The sequence below is a fragment of the Saccopteryx bilineata genome, chromosome 3, assembly GCF_036850765.1.
Source record: "Saccopteryx bilineata isolate mSacBil1 chromosome 3, mSacBil1_pri_phased_curated, whole genome shotgun sequence".
NCBI lineage: Eukaryota > Metazoa > Chordata > Mammalia > Chiroptera > Emballonuridae > Saccopteryx > Saccopteryx bilineata.
The window spans coordinates 23,456,031-23,472,940 of record NC_089492.1 but is presented as its reverse complement, the minus strand read 5'-3'; the positions used below and the strand labels follow the sequence as shown (position 1 = coordinate 23,472,940).

The 16,910-nt window shown below is 32.9% G+C and overlaps 1 protein-coding gene across 3 annotated transcripts in view; it reads right to left on the bottom strand.

Annotated features, from left to right (window-relative positions):
- Positions 1–16,910, bottom strand: part of CSMD3 (CUB and Sushi multiple domains 3) — a 1,246,722-nt gene that overhangs the window by 111,279 nt on the left and 1,118,533 nt on the right. For all 3 annotated transcript variants that reach the window (XM_066265798.1, XM_066265799.1, XM_066265800.1), the window contains 5 exons: positions 14,019–14,135; positions 8,457–8,666; positions 5,830–6,018; positions 4,884–5,061; positions 3,487–3,632 (listed from right to left, as the gene is read on the bottom strand). In XM_066265798.1, the coding sequence (XP_066121895.1) occupies positions 3,487–3,632; positions 4,884–5,061; positions 5,830–6,018; positions 8,457–8,666; positions 14,019–14,135 (840 nt within the window). The remainder of the gene's footprint in view (positions 1–3,486; positions 3,633–4,883; positions 5,062–5,829; positions 6,019–8,456; positions 8,667–14,018; positions 14,136–16,910) is intronic.

Sequence of the window (16,910 nt, the reverse complement as noted above, 5' to 3'; positions counted from 1 at the left end):
TACCAAATTACTTGAATATTTTTTTATCATTATAAGAGTTCAATTTGGCACTAAGATATAAGTACTGAGTATAGACCCAGGATATGAATATTATATTTTCAGATGTATTAAATTGTATTAACTGGATCAATGTTAACTTGCAAATAAGCATCTCTTCTGTTTCTGTGGAAGGAAATGAGCACACATCAACACATTATAAAATAATCTTTTCAAAGTTGTCACTAATACAACTTAAAAATTAAACAACTTTTTTGAAAGAATCTGAAAACATACTTCCCACATTAAGATTAACATCTAATTAATCAATATGTCAATAATAAAAATATAAAAAAGTTACAAAGCAGAAATGTGATGTGTCATCAAACATGCATTCACTATTATTAAGCTCACAGGCTTATAGAACAATACACCCTACTGTCATTAAGTTCTCAAAGGGTTGGTAAAAAGACAAGGTGTAATTATTAAGAATATGATAGTGATTTCTAGGAGCTCAAATTATCAAGAAATGGAGGACATGGGACTTAAGGTGTGAGACTTAAAGAACTGAAGATGAGTAAGGAACCATTTAAGAATGGAAGGTCAAACCTGACCAGGCAGTGGCACAGTGAATAGAGCATTGGACTGGGATGCAGAGGACCCAGGTTTGAAGCCCTGAGGTCATCGGCTTGAGTGTGGGATCATAGACATGACTCTATGGTCACTGGTTTGAGCCCCAAGATCGCTGACTTGAGCCCAAGGTCGCTGACTTGAGCAAGGGGTCACTAGGTCTGCAGTAGCCCCCATCAAGGCACATATGAGAAAGCAATCAATGAACAATAAAGGTGCCGCAATGAAGAAGTGATGCTTCTTATCTCTCTTCTTTCCTGTCTGTGTCTGTCTGTCGCTCTCTCTGCCTCTGTCAAAAAATAAAATAAAATAAAATAAAAAAGAATGGAAATTCAGGAGGCTGTGCCAGAACGAATCTGCCGGGAGTCAGAAGACACAGACACTGGGAAGTAACATGAGTAATATTCAGTGAACCAGGTTATAAGGTAATTTTAAACCTGATTTAATATAGGCATCATGCATTCCTGAGAAAGTGAGTCAGGATGAAAGCAGTGCCTTGGAAAATCATCCTGAGAGAGCTGTTGGAATGTAAGGCATCTGTCAATTCTAACACGAGTCCTGGCTACATCCCCAAATTTCAAGATATTTTTAAGGTTTGAGTGAAATTTTCAGAGATGTTGACTCGAATGTTAGGATTCTCTAGGCTCTGGCAATTGTACCTTATTATGAAATGCAAAGCATAAAAATAAAGACTATTAAAAAATGTAAAATGTGAAATAAGTTATAGTAAGAAAATAAAAATTTACTGAACATCTACTCTGCTGGGTGCTATAATATTTGTATATTATTCATTGCTTCCAATTCTCATATCATTTCTCAACCTAATGCCGAGAAGTGTAATAATGATAGCAATTATCTGGGTTGAGCCATACAAAATTGCCAATGTTGAGTATTTTGGGGCAAAAAATTGATATGGTTTAATCTACTTATTGTAGTAATTTATATATAAATAAATATTTCCTATTTCATATCTAGATATATATAGTATCTCATTAATCTTGGTATTCCTACCATGGTTCTTTATAGCTAAAAAACAAAACAAAGTAAAAAATGTGAAGACCAAAGGATATCTTGTCCAAAGTCAACTAGAAATCAAAGCACTTAAGTAAATACTGATCTTATTCCTAAGCTAATTTTGTTTGCATTATACATGACTCAAAACCTAGTTACAAAACAGGAGACACATATTTTTGGTATGTTTATACATATACATCTACATGCACATATACATGTACATATTATACATTCACCTAAGTGTCTAATGAAACCCACATTTGTATTTTGTGTGTGTATACACACATTCTGTAACCCTAATGTTTTTATATGAATACACATACACAGAAATCTTTTTCTCTTGACAGTATTTTCCCTTTGATATGTGTCATAAGTTTTATAAGGAATGTACATTTCCTATAAAGTTGTCTTATGGATATTTATAATCCATCAGTGAATTAGTCCCCTGCTTGTCCCTTGTTCAAAATCAGAACAAAAGATCATAAACATTTATGCAGGGATCCATGAAGAGAGAAAATGGGTACAGAAACTAATTCATCTTTCAACTTTAACTATTATTTAATTTTTGGTTCCTGAGTTATGATTATCTGTTAAAGTAATAAAGCGGTTGTTACAGTCTTAGGCTATGTCTACATACTGCCAGTATCAATGTCCAAGTCAGTAAAAAAGGCAAATGAGTTATTTTTTTAAATGCCTGAATAAACGTTCTCAAACTGAAACATCCCCCCCTTCCTAACAGGCTACGCTAGAGCGCACAGGGGGCTCTAGATGTTGTGGGCCTGACGGAAGCGCAAAGTGGGTACCATTGACTGGCTGGTAAGTGCTGAGATAGAACAAACCAATGATTTTCTGTTCTATGCTCTGACTGTATCGAACCCTGATGTGCTTTAAATGTGAGCATAACCATATTTGGTTTACTATATTTTCCATGGATTATAAGATTTGAGTAGCAAAGTTTTACTTTGTGTTGAAGAAGTTGAAAATGTTAAATTGTATATTAATGTAATGGAAAAAACACATGTTCATGGTGCAAATTTTCATATAAGTTGCAAATTTTAATTCAGTAGCTTAGCCTGTAAAATATTCATAGAATTGGTCTGACAAAGTCATATAAGCAGAATGTGTTATAGACAAGTATGGTCATAGCACATAAAGGCATGTAATCATTAGAAATAAATGAACATTTTCTTCTATATAATGAAATAAAATCAATTTGAGATACAAGAAAAAAATTTTAAAACTATGAAACCATCTGAATGTTTTTTCAAATGTTGCCGGTATGATGAGAAGAGCCAGAATAATTCTATACAAAGAACTAAAATTGAAAGTCTTCATAAATTATTCCACAGGAGTAAAAGCTATGAACTTAATGATCTGGAATAGTCATTTAAAACTGTAAGATTGTAAAATAGATACAGTTTTGAAACAAGAGTACAAATTAATGCATAATATAATTCAAAGCATAAAAATATTGAATGCAAGTTTTAAAAGACTCACAGCAGGTTTAATACATTAAATATTTTTGTATTGAAAAAATGTATTAAAGTCTCAAAGTTACTTGAAATAAAATATGAACAACTGATTCTCTTTTATTGGTTTTCATCTGAAAAAAAATGATTATTTTCTACTGGGTAATTAGTAAATGATTTATTTCCTGTTTCCACGTGCTTATATTTTAATGTCCCTAAATGTTCAGAAGAGCTTATTCTTTGCAAGTAAATTATCTGGAATAGCATTTTTTTTTAAAAAAAAAGTGTTAAGTTTTAACACCTTTTCAATCATTGGTTTAAAAATATTTTACATTCAAATTTCCAGGACATTCTTAAACAGTAGTAAATTAAATATAAACTCTTGGATAGTACGAACCATGATAACTGAGCACAAAAAAGCCACTCGTTGTGAAATCACTGTGGAACTTGATTAGAATCTGATTTGAAGTGCTATAGACTGATTCCAAAGCAGTATTGCCACTGAACTGCCCAATCTGGGGTGAGTTTTGATCTGGTCCATCCCTATTAGAGAGAGGCAGAGCAGAAGAAAGATTAAGATTAATTTTGGGGAGAGTTTCCCACAAAGTTTACTAAAGGTATTAAATACAAGACAATAAAGATATAGTAGATGAAATAACCAACGGGTGCCAAATCACAGTAAATTTTTGCTTATATAGGTGATAACATTTAAAATATAAACATAGATCGCTTTTTACCTAAGTGAAATGTACTCATATTAATTGTAATCAATTATACTATCTCTGGTTTCCTGACAACCCAGAGCCTCCCAAATGCTTGAGGTTTACTCTTCATTTATTTTCTTCACAATAATCTTAAGTTTCATAAACTTAAAACTAGAAGGAATCTTATAACTCATATAGTAGTTCTATTATCCAAATGTCAAAAATTAATTCAGATATGCTCTTTATAATATATTTTTAAATAAGGATGTTTCAATGAACAGGATAATAACACAAATATATTTTATAACAAATTATTATGACAGAAATTCAGAAGTTATATTAAATAATTATAATATGAATATAAGCTTTTAATTTTTACTGGTTTTGTGAACAGAGAATTTTATTATCTTAAACTTATCCTGATAGTAATTTTGTTTTTGCATATCAATTTAATAATAAATTTAAATATTTTCCACATATAAAGTTTTCATTCAATATGTATAGCTACTTTATGGGCAAATAGCCCGAAATATATTTCTCTTCTTTGTCTCATTCTACAAAACACATACCATCATCCTCAGTTACACCAAATGAAATATCGATAATTTTTGTTTACAGAGGATTGTGATATATTTCATTCCTACTGTGTTTCACTGTTCTATAGAGCTGAATCAATCAATAATAAAGGTCCTGGCCCTGGCTGATTGGCTCAGTGGTAGTGCATTGGCCTGGCGTGCGGGAGTCCCGGGTTCGATTCCCGGCCAGGGCACCCAGGAGAAGTGCCCATCTGTTTCTCCACCCCTCCCCCTCTCCTTCCTCTCTGTCTCTCCTCCTCCCGCAGCCAAGGCTCCATTGGAGCAGAGTTGGCCCGGGCGCTGAGGATGGCTCCATGGCCTCTGCCTCAGGTGCTAGAATGGCTCTGGTAGCAACAGATAGATGCCCCAGATGGGCAGAACATTGCCCCCTGGTGGGCATGCCGGGTGGATCCCGGTCAGGCGCATGCGAGAGTCTGTCTGACTGCCTCCCTGTTTCCAACTTCAGAAAAATACAAAAAAAAAAAAAAATAATAATAATAAAGGTCCTGGCTTACCATACAGTAATGAAATCATAGACTGGTTCTGTTTGAAGGACAGTAAAATTGATGTAGATTCCATTCCCAGGGGGTACTCGTACAAGCCAAAAACAGTCTTGAAAGTTGGGATATTCATCAGGATAGCCAGGAGAGTAAATGGTGCCATTCATTGCAGTTATATTCCCTCCACAAAGAGCTACAAAAAAGATACAAGACAAAATGTTAAAATAACACTAAATAGATTATAGAGAAAAAGGAAAACATTTCATACCTCTTAAGCACTATAAAATACATCCATATTATATTTTTACCTCGGGCATATGAAATGAATTTGCAAACCATGAACAAAACATAGTCAGCTTTTTATTTATTTTTCAGTATGAGGCATGCTACATAGTTATTACTATCACTAGATTAGTAAATTATATTGTCTTCTTTTTTCCCAAATATTTTATTAATATATAAATATATACTGTTCAAGTCTTATTTGTGTTATACCATATCTATATCATCTATATCTATATCTATATCATCTATCTATATCATCTATATCTATAGCTATCATCTATATCTATATCTATACATAAAAGGCCTTATAAGAGGTTAAATCCATTTTTATTTAAAAGGATTTCTTAAGAGGAAATTAACCCAAACACAGTAGCAGCATTGGTTATTGGTGTACATAAGAATGATTATTAAACACATGCATACCTACCTACACAGACACACACATAAGATCAACTCTAAAGTGTTAACTTTATTTTCACTTCCAATGGAGAATGTTAGGGCTTCTGCCAGTAATAATAAAATCAGTTATTCATTATGGATTCTTAAAGGTTTAACTTGTGTACTAACCATAATTATTCAACTGAAAGAGAGACTGTATGTTTAGCATGCTATTGTATTTGACAAGTAAGTAGAAAAAAAAGTGCCACAAAAATTATTAAACATAGATGAAGCATACCTTCACACCTTGGAAGTGGATGATTCCAGTTACGACTCACTCCATGAAGGCAAGTAAGAGCTGAATTTCCAATTAGTGTGTATCCAGGAAAACATTCGAATGAAATGGTTTGACCCACAGTGAAATCATTACCAATTACAAAGCCATTTCGAAATGGGCGTGGATCAGGACAGCTTTGCAACTGATAGGCTGAAAAAGGGAAAAAGAAAGATGTTTTTCCTTCTAAATTTTGTAGGACCATAGATGGGTACTATTTGCAACTTGCAAAGTAGATGCACTGCTGCTCGTAGTTGGTATAAATAGCAATTCAGGTTTATAATAAATAATATCAATGATAGTATGATATTAATTTCTTCTCATGTCTACAATTTTCACATTTAAATGTTTGTAAAACTCATAAAAATGCATTTAGTTTTTTCACCCACTTATGCAATCTATCTAAATTATAAATGTTAATAAAAATGTAAACTACTCTTACAGCCACAATTTTAATCAAGCACATACTGAATACTTGACATGGAGTGTAACTACTTCCTAGTTGCATTGCACATACATAGGATAAAATAAACACATAAATAAGTCTAATTCTAAACCTTTTTGAATTTTAATTCTTTTTTTTCTCTAAAAGAAAAAAGTCACTATTGAGTTTCTCCAAGTATTTATTTAATAATATAAATATTAGAAAACAAATTTCCTCCTCATATAAATTTTCTGCTTTAGTTATCCTAGCTGGCATTGCAGTATAACTACACGTTTACTTGTTCAGATCCCTCTTATGCTATATTCTACATGAGATCAAAGCTCCGATTTATCATTATGTCCTAAAAGCCTAGCCCATGCCCATTGCCATTCACATAGTAAGTGCTTAATAAACACTGCTGAATAAATTTCAAGACTAAATACATCTCTTACTATGTATTTTTTCAAAATTTCAGAAAGTTCTTAAAATCTAATTGCAAGATTACTTTAAAATAACATTACTTCTGTGACTGTATAAATTAACCTATTTCTCAAAAATGCCATTAGCTCAGTAATATCAGTACAGTAAAAGAAGAGGTAAATTTAAAATTTAATGTAAGTAACAAATAATATGTTAGTGATTGTTAATACATTATGGCTTATGTCAATAATATTAATATTAGATCTTTAAGAGTAACAGTATATCTTTTATGTTTTTACTATATAAATAATAAATCTATTTTCAATGACATATGGACTAAAAAATGCAGTAAATAAAGTTAAAATTCCAGTTTTACAACATTCAAAAAAGAACATTATTTTGAGAGGCAGAGAAAAAATGAGGGCAGGGTAAAGAACATGAAGCCAGATTTAAGTTAAAAACTAAAATGTGTCATAAGGCCCTGTATACTTGCTAGAAAAGGACCACAGATATAGCTCTGAGTCTTCTAACCGCAAAGAAGAAAATCAGTTGTTGCCCAATTGTTTCTCAAATTATTAAATATTTTGGGAGCATACTTAATTCTATACTGTGAGGTGGTAGAGATGACTCATATTTTACATAAAATAAGGATGTGTGATGTAATGTTCTTAGATTATGTCAGCCAATACAACACAAATTTTAATTATTTTAGGCCCATGTAGTTAGATGTTGCAATGTCTATTTAAACTATACTTAATGTCCTTTTGGGTATATACTTTTATTCAGCAAATATTTATTGTGCTCTGATTGCTCTAGGCAGTTGAGATACATTAACAAACAGCATAAAGATCCCTACTTTTGGGGAAATCACATCCAAAAATATAACATACTCATAAAATCCTTTAATAATTATGGCAGACAGGTAATCTAATTTTAAGTTACTTTGATTAAACATTTAAGTCATTGGAATTACATTATTTGTGTAAAATATAACTTTAAATATTTAATTTAAATCTTAAGACTTTTAAGATTTAAAATAACAATAAAAATAGTTAAAATATTACTAAATAATTCCTAATGACATATACAATGGTATATATTTTACATTAATTTTATCATGTAAAGTTCAAAATGCCTTCAAGCAAATGAGAAAAAAATAGAATTGAGCCCTAGGGCCATTTTAGATTGAATAGGGAGAATCAATATTTGATTCTCAGTCTACTCAAGTTGAAACTACTCAAAAGGGATAAAAATCTTGCTCAGGGTCATGCAGAACTTTTATATTAAAAATAGCCTAATTATAATATGATCATCAAAGTATTTATTTCATACTTTCATGATTATGGGATGGAATCAAGGAATGCCCTATTATTCTATCATTAAAAGCAAAAGAAAATAATTTTACATATAATAGACTGCTACACTCATTTTAATATAAAAGCAAAGATAAATCTTTGATATCCAGCTTGCCTTGCTTAACTGCCTTGCCTTGACATGCTTAATTTATTTGTGCAGAAAGACTAATTCTATCCTTTTCTCATTATTTGAATTTTCTAAGGCCTCAGAAAGAAGTCATTTCCCCAATATAGTTGCCTAAAATTTTCATTATTTAAAAAATATTGTTAATTGATGCTTGCCTTGGTTTAGGTTCTCTTTCTAAAACAGAATATAGAAAATATTTTGTTACTTAGATTGCTAATAGCTGATTTGTAGCAATATAAACTTTTATTTTTATTATCCATCTCACCTTGGTATAAAATGTGGAACCCTTGTTTGTTTTGTGAATAGTCACTGTGAAAATACAGGCTGGTTTCATGAGTCGTGCTAAACAAGGAAGACGGTATTTGAGGACCACTAAGTCGGCCAATAACAGTACTCAATTCTGAGGTTCCACTTCTGACTTCCAAATAATCATGTATAGTTTCTGTAGAAAAATTTACAAACTGGAGATGTACACCTAAAGAAAGAAAGCAAAAAACACTACATTAATTTCCTTACAAGTTAAATGCACACACACAAATGCCCAGACATTAATGGACAAAGATGTTTCCAGTTAGGTTGAGAGGCAGTCTTCTGGATTTGGACCATAGGTGTTCTGTCTGCCCAGGAAATGAACTTTGCTGTAATTTAAATTAACACCGCTGCTCTCACATGCTATTACATGAGAAAATGTCTTTTATTTTACTACAGTGCCATCATAGCAAAACTAAGTGAAATAAGTAAATCAGAAAAAGCTAAGAACTATTCTGTATGATTTCACACATAGGTGGGACATAAAACTTAGACTCATGGATACAGATAAAAGTGAAGTGGTTACTGGGGAAGGAGGATTTGGGGAAAAGGGTGGGAGGAAGGATGTAAAGAGAGACAAATACACACTACACTCATTTTGATATAAAAGCAAAGAGAAATCTTTGATATCCAGCCTGCCTTGTTTAACTGCCTTGCCTTGACATGCTTAATTTATTTGTGTTGTAAGATCTGAAATAATAAAAATAGCTGAAATATACTAAATAATTCCTAATGTGCTGAAAAATGATTTGACTTTGGGTGATGGGTATACAACATAATCAACAGTTCAAATGCTATAAAAATGGTTACCTGCAACATATGTACTCTTATTGATCAATGTCACTCTGTTCAAATTTAATTTTATAAATAAAATTAAAAAAATAAAAAATATTTTTAAAAGTGGCTTTTTTGCACTTTATTATAAATATTATTTAAAATTATATCAACTGTCCTTAAATGTAAAAAGTCACTCAATAATTTGTATTTTGTAAAATGTGAATTTGAGGCCAAAATATAATTAGAAGTGTTTTTTTATATTATAATCAGATTCCAAAATTGCAGTAGATATGTCATTTCATCTATAGGGGATAAATTAACTTCTCTAAAATATCATTCAGAGGCATATAATTTATCAGTATGTTCTTTTAGTACTTTGTCAGAAGATAATGCTAAATTTTATGGAATAATTACAATAAAATTTAGTAGTTGTGTTATATGCTGTCAAATTGCCAAGTAGTCTAAATATCTCTATAAACAAAATGAAAATATGAGATAGGAAATGTCTTGGGGATGGAAAAAAAAAACTCTCATTAATGTATGTTTGCCTAATTCAATTAATATTCAATTTCTGTGAATTTGATATTTCCCTTACAACTACCATTCTCCAATTGTTAACAATGAAATCTGACATTTATTGAATGTTTTTTTTTTCTAGGCACTGTTTTAAGTGTTTGCATTTGCTAGGCACTGTTTTAAGTGTTTGCCTATGTTAACTTATTTAATCTTCACATTTACTCATGAGAATGAGAAAACTGAGGCACAGAAAAGTTAGACAAATATGCAGAATTTACATAACAACTTAAAAAAAAAACTGAAATTCACGCAGACACATTGGCTTCCGAGCTCTGGCTCTTAGTAACTACACCAGGGTTCTCAAGTAAAGTACAGTAGTATGTTACTCAAAAAAAGTTACATGAAAAAGAGATCCATGGACAAATAAAGATGCGAAATATTGAAAATGTGGTTTAAAATATTAAACATGTTCCTGTATAATCATACAAACTTTTAAGAATTTGGACATGATACGTTAATATGTGAGGCCCCGAGATGTGCATATTTTCTCTAAATTTTTTTCTTGAGTTCTTTTTTCACAAATTATTTTGTCCATAATTATTTCATAAGCATGAGAAAATACTTCTATAATTGTTGATTGGATACTTAATTTTCTTTTAAAAATTATAAAATATTGTTCAAATACATTAGTACTAATATTTTTAAATTTATTTTTAGTTGGATTTATTGAGATGACATTGGTGAATAAAATTATATAGGTTTCAGAAGTACAATTCTATAATATTTCATCTGTACAATGCACGGTGTGTTCACCACCACAAGTCAAGTCTTTCAGCACAGCACCATTTATCTCTCCTTTACCCTCTTCTACTCCCTTACCCCCATCTCCCTTACTCTCTTGTAGTCACCATACTGTAGTCTGAGATTTTCCCTTTGCTTAATCCCTTTACCTACTAATTGATTTAAGCAAAACTGAAAAAATAGCGAGATTATTTAAAGGTAATCAAATCAATCAGTTCGTGTTTTTATTTCTAAAATAGAGATGGGTCTTCTTCTTTTAGATATGTTTAATAAAAATTAGATGTTGTTCACAGTGGCCAAGACATGGAAACAACCAAAAAGCCCTTCAATAGAAGACTGGATAAAGAAGATGTGGCACATATACACTATGGAATACTACTCAGCCATAAGAAATGATGACATCAGATCATTTACAGCAAAATGGTGGGATCTTGATAACATTATAAGGAGTGAAATAAGTAAATCAGAAAAAAACAAGAACTACATGATTCCATACATTGGTGGAACATAAAAATGAGACTAAGAGACATGGACAAGAGTGTGGTGGTTACCAAGAGTGGGGGGGGAGGGAGGACATGGGAGGGAGGGAGGGAGAGAGTTAGGGGGAGGGGGAGGGGCACAGAGAACTAGATAGAGGGTGACGGAGGACAATCTGACTTTGGGCGAGGGGTTTGCAACATAATTTGATGACAAAATAACCTAGACATGTTTTCTTTGAATATATGTACCCTGATTTATTAATGTCATCCCATTACCATTAATAAAAATTTATTAAAAAATAAATAAATAAAATAAAATAAAAAAAGAAATTGGTTTTTAAAATAAAAAAAAGTAATTAGCAACAGGTAAATGGTAATAAGGACACTACTGAAAATGTTTAATAATTTATTTTAAAATAATTCATTTAGTTCTATAAGCAACATGGGATGAGCCCTCTTAAGTGACCAATAAAAGACATAAGAATAGCCATACTGGTTTGAATCTCTTATTCCCATACATCAGTATTCTCATTCAACCAGTGGACACTGAATTTGACTACTTCAAACTAACAATGTTTACACATTTTAGCCAGAATAATCCTCATTAAAAAGCCTCTAAGAATCCTTTGAGTGGCTTCATGTTCTCTCAAAATCTCATACCAATAATATAGTGTTCAGGCTTGTTAAATGTCATTAGCTTTCTCATCTGTATCTTTCTATGTGTCAGTTTATCTAGAATTTATTCCCCATTCCAAACAGACTAATCTGTGTAGGACTGACTCTTTTTTTTTTTGTATTTTTCTGAAGCTGGAAATGGGGAAAGAGAGTCAGACAGACTCCCGCATACGCCCGACCAGGATCCACCCGGCACGCCCACCAGGGGGCGACGCTCTGCCCACCAGGGGGCGATGCTCTGCCCCTCCCGGAGATCGCTCTGTTGCGACCAGAGCCACTCCAGCGCCTGGGGCAAAGGCCAAGGAGCCATCCCCAGCGCCTGGGCCATTTTGCTCCAATGGAGCCTCGCTGTGGGAGGGGAAGAGAGAGACAGAGAGGAGGGAGAGGGGGAGGGGTGGAGAAGCAGATGGGCGCTTCTCCTGTGTGCCCTGGCCGAGAATCAAACCCGGGACTTCTGCACGCCAGGCCGACGCTCTACCACTGAGCCAACCGGCCAGGGCCTTGTAGGACTGACTCTTGCCTATCTTTAAAGCCACAGCTTAGGTCTCCTGTCCTCAGGCAAGACTTTTCTGCATGTATTGGACAAGGCTGATGTCTGCACTAAGTACAACCCTGTACTCTTTTTCTTTTTTTTTTAGTGTTACATGGAATTTTACTTTATTCTATTTTTTATTTTTATTTAGATAATTAAATGTAATGTGGTGACACTAATAAGAGTACATAAGCTTGGGCCTTGGCTGGTTGGCTCAGCAGTAGAGTGCTGGCCCATCATGTGGAGGTCCTGGGTTTGATTCCCAGTCAGGGCACATAGGAGAAGCGCCCATCTGCTTCTCCACCCTTCCCCCTCTTCTTTCTCTGTATCTTTCTCTTCTCCTCTAGCAGCTAAAGCTCCATTAGAGCAAAGTTGGCTCTGGTGCTGAAGATGGCTCCATGACTTCCGCCTCAGGCACTAGAATGGTTCCGGCTGCAGCAGAGCAATGCCCTAGATGGGCCAAGCATCACCCCCTGGTGGGCATGCTGGGTGGATCCTGGTCAGTTGCATGTAGGAGTCTATCTCTTTGCCTCTCCCCCACCTCCCCACCCTCGCCTCTCACTTCGGAAAAATACAAAAAAAAAGAATACATTGGTTTCAGGTAAACATTTCTACAGCATTTGAATTGTTGATTGTGTTGCGTACACATCACCCAAAGTCAAATCATTTTCCATCTGTATATTTGTCCTTCTTTATTCCTCCACCCACCCCTGAACCCTGTACTGTTAATTGCACTTCAATAGAATATGTGACAATTGGTTTCTTTATTGTGACTGTAACTTATTTGGGGAAAAGCACAAAGTCCATTTTACTATGTATTTTATCTCCAGCACTCAACATGGCATCTGGAGTATAAGACGTACTCAGTAAATAATTTTCAAAACTACGAGTTTCTGTGTATTTATGAAAAATGTTTAAATATAAACATATGTTCTGAGGCTTCAAGAAGCAATTACTTATCTAGTCTTCTGTGATTTAATAATCAAGCATATCTTCAATGCAGCACTTCTGTTTATGCACTTACAGATTCGTGGGCTATTAAAAAGCTACAAAAGAGCGTATTTGTAATAGTAAGAGGAGAAAAAATTATTATATGCAATATATCCAAAACATTGGGAGTTGTATTATTAAAATTAAAAAAAGTATAATCTTTACAAGGCTGTTTTAACCTAACATTAGAGAATTTGTACTATTTTTCAAGTGTAAAGTCTTATATATTTACAATGAATATTAAATTAATTAAATAGATTACTAGAAAGTAATTTATCCATGCACTACTTGGTTACAGAAAAAAGAGAGTAACAAAAACAATTATATATAAAAATTAAATTGAATTTATTGTTGCCACACACATCTAACTACATCCATACATATCAGCTGGAAAATATCATAAAGCTATTTATTACCTATCAATTTAAAAAATGCCTATATTCTTTCAAATATTCAAGTATTCCCATTGAAATATATTTGGCTTGTCTACGGCCATACCACCCTGAACGTGCCCGATCTCGTCTGATCTCGGAAGCTAAGCAGGGTCGGGCCTGGTTAGTACTTGGATGGGAGAAATATATTTGGCTTAAGCAACAATTATCAAAATTTCACTCCTTAATTTACATAAATGTATGTAATTTAAATTAAACTATAATTTGTGACTATTTTATATTAGACATTGATATTTCTTTTTAAGAATGCATTTAACGATACAAAAATGTTTTTTACGTTTTCTTAACATACATACCAAAACCTACGGGCAGCTTTATTGTCCATGTGCAATCTAAACTGCTGGGGTAGTTGCCAGGAAACCCAGGGCTGAGAATGACACCACTGAAATCTGACATAGCACCGCCACACTGAGCTGCAAGATAACAGAAGCCCCACATAAGCCAGAGTAGTGGAATACATTACTGTATTAGAAACAGACTGGAATAATTTCAAGTCTCTGAATTAAAACTGATATGTCTGAATATTGTCAACTCTCATTTACCTTGCACTAGTAATCAAATATAATCAATTGACAATGCATTTTCTAAAATAGCATAGAAACAGTATTTCCTTTCTTAGCCATATATGCAAGTAAAATCAATTATAGCACAGAAAATGATCAACTATAGCTAATGTGCCGTGAATACCATCAAACAAGAAGCACGTGTCCTTTTCTAAAGCAAGCAGTTTATTTCTTATCCTTAAGTACTTCTAGTAATGCTTTGATTATTGTAAAGATGATGCAGTTTAGAATAAAATCAAGCCGAGAATATATGTTCTAAGTACTGTGTTCAAGAGAGAATTGTTTTTACAACCTTCCCCCCTTTTATAGTTTTTGAAAGAAGCCTGAATAAAGAATTTTAAAAAAATTATTGCTTTCTGTTGGTAATGTGTGAGGAATTCACATATCACACATGGACTATGGTCTTTATCCTAAAAGAATTACAAAGAAAAGTACAAAAAGTAAAAAAGATGCACCAAGTTTGAGAATATAGGCATAATTTATCAGTGTACTTGTTTTAGTATCCCTGTTATACTGATTTACTATTGATGAGCTAAGTAAAAATGATAAGAACAGATAATTACTGAAGTTGTAATTTGGGGATGATTAAATAGAACTATTTAACAAGCACTGAAAGAGCAACTGCATTCTGAAAACCAATCCTTCTAAATGAAAATTTTATCATTTCATCATAAAAGAACTAAGAAACATATCTATTAATGGTGCGCTGAAGAATTAGCTCTCATGACTGCATATCAAATTTGAAGGTTACCTGTATAGAAAGTTACCAACAGAGACTCAAACTTCAGGTTATATATCAGAAAGAGAAATTCAGTAGGAATTCTATCACTGTTCTGTAGAATAGCGGAAACAAGTTTGACTGCTATCCGTATGAGAACCAAACAAATTATGTACCAAGTAGACTTTACTAGGGAATATGAATATATATATATATATATAATATAATATATATTATATATATATATATAATCTTGCAGTTATTCTGAATATAAAGTTACTTTTTTCAAACATAATTACCATTAAAATCTAAAGATACACCTGTATACTTTTCTATCTTTCAGTGGCTTTGTAGTTGACTTTTTTTGCTCCATTACACTTTTTGTTAAGGACACACCATATCACAGTTCTCCAGGATAAAATCATCTTTGATTCTTCCTTCTAATTTGTCTCTATTACCTAAATATCTCAAGTGACTCTTCCTTTCTTCTATCAAAATATTTGGCAGATTGTTTATTTTTGCATTCATGAGGCTGTAGCCTTATTAGCTGTAGCCTTATTACCTGATGATTAGTTATAAAAAATTATCTGAATCAGCCTCATACCTTCAGTTTTTCCTTGTAATAATAGTCATAATGTCAGTTCAAATACTTTGTCTATCAAATATAGTACAGCCTGACCAGGTGGTGGCACAGTGAATAGAGTGTTGGCTTGGGATGTTGAGGACGCAGGTTTGAAATGCTGGGTAACCTGCTTAAGTGTGAGATCATCGACATGATCCCATGGTCGCTGGCTTGATCCCAAAGATTGCTGCCTTGAAGCCCAAGGTCACTGTCTTGAGCAAGGGGTCACTGGCTCAGCTGCAGCCCCCCCTCCCACCCTGGTCAAGGCACATATGAGAAGTAGTCAATGAATAACTAAAGTGCTGCAATTATGAGTTGATGCTTCTCATCTCCATCCCTTCCTGTCTGTCCCCCCCCAAAAGGAAAACAAAAACAAAAACAAAAAAAAAATAGTACAAACTTTTTGTCCAAAAAGTATAAAGCACAAAATAAGATAAGCAGGAAAGGGATAAATATGCCCTATAATTCCACTACTCACATAACTTTTTTAATCTTTATATTCTCTTTATCTCTACATAGAAATACATATGCATGCGTGTTTATGTATATGTATATAATAAGAATAGGATTACATTGTTTCTGCCTATATTTCACTATATCACTACTACTCTGAATGTCTTGTGTGTTCCAGGTACAGTGATAAATACTTCAAACATATTCTCTCCTTTAAATCTTACAATGGGCCTGTAAGGTAGATATTATTGTCCCATTTAACAGGTGACCAAAGAGTAGTACAAAAAATAATGCACTTGCTGGAAATAAATCTATTGTATCCTAGCTGAAATTTGAACATAGCTTTATTAGACATCAAAATCTGTTTAGTATTCCATGTATTTGTAGTTTCATACCAATATATTCTATGTAATAAAATTTAAACCTTCTAGCTAATTATTATAAAAATATAATTTCTCATATGTCTCTGTTAACAATGTTCAATGGGGAATGCATAATCAAAATGCAATACTTTACCTTATAAATTAGCAATTTGTTAAGAGTAATATTTTGTGCTACTAATAGAGCAAGATGGAAATCGTCATATAATATTGTGCGGTATTGAATATAATACAATTTTCTGAAAGCAATTTGGCAATATTTATCAAAGTTTTTAAACAGTTATTTGTACTGACATAATTTATTTAGGTAAAATGCTAAGTAAACAATTAGAGGTATGCATAAAAATACGTAAAAAGGATTTAAATAAGTATTAAAAAGACAAAACACTCAATTCTAACAAAAAGAGAATAACTACCCAAATTAAACTTATGCTATATGCCATGAAGCAATT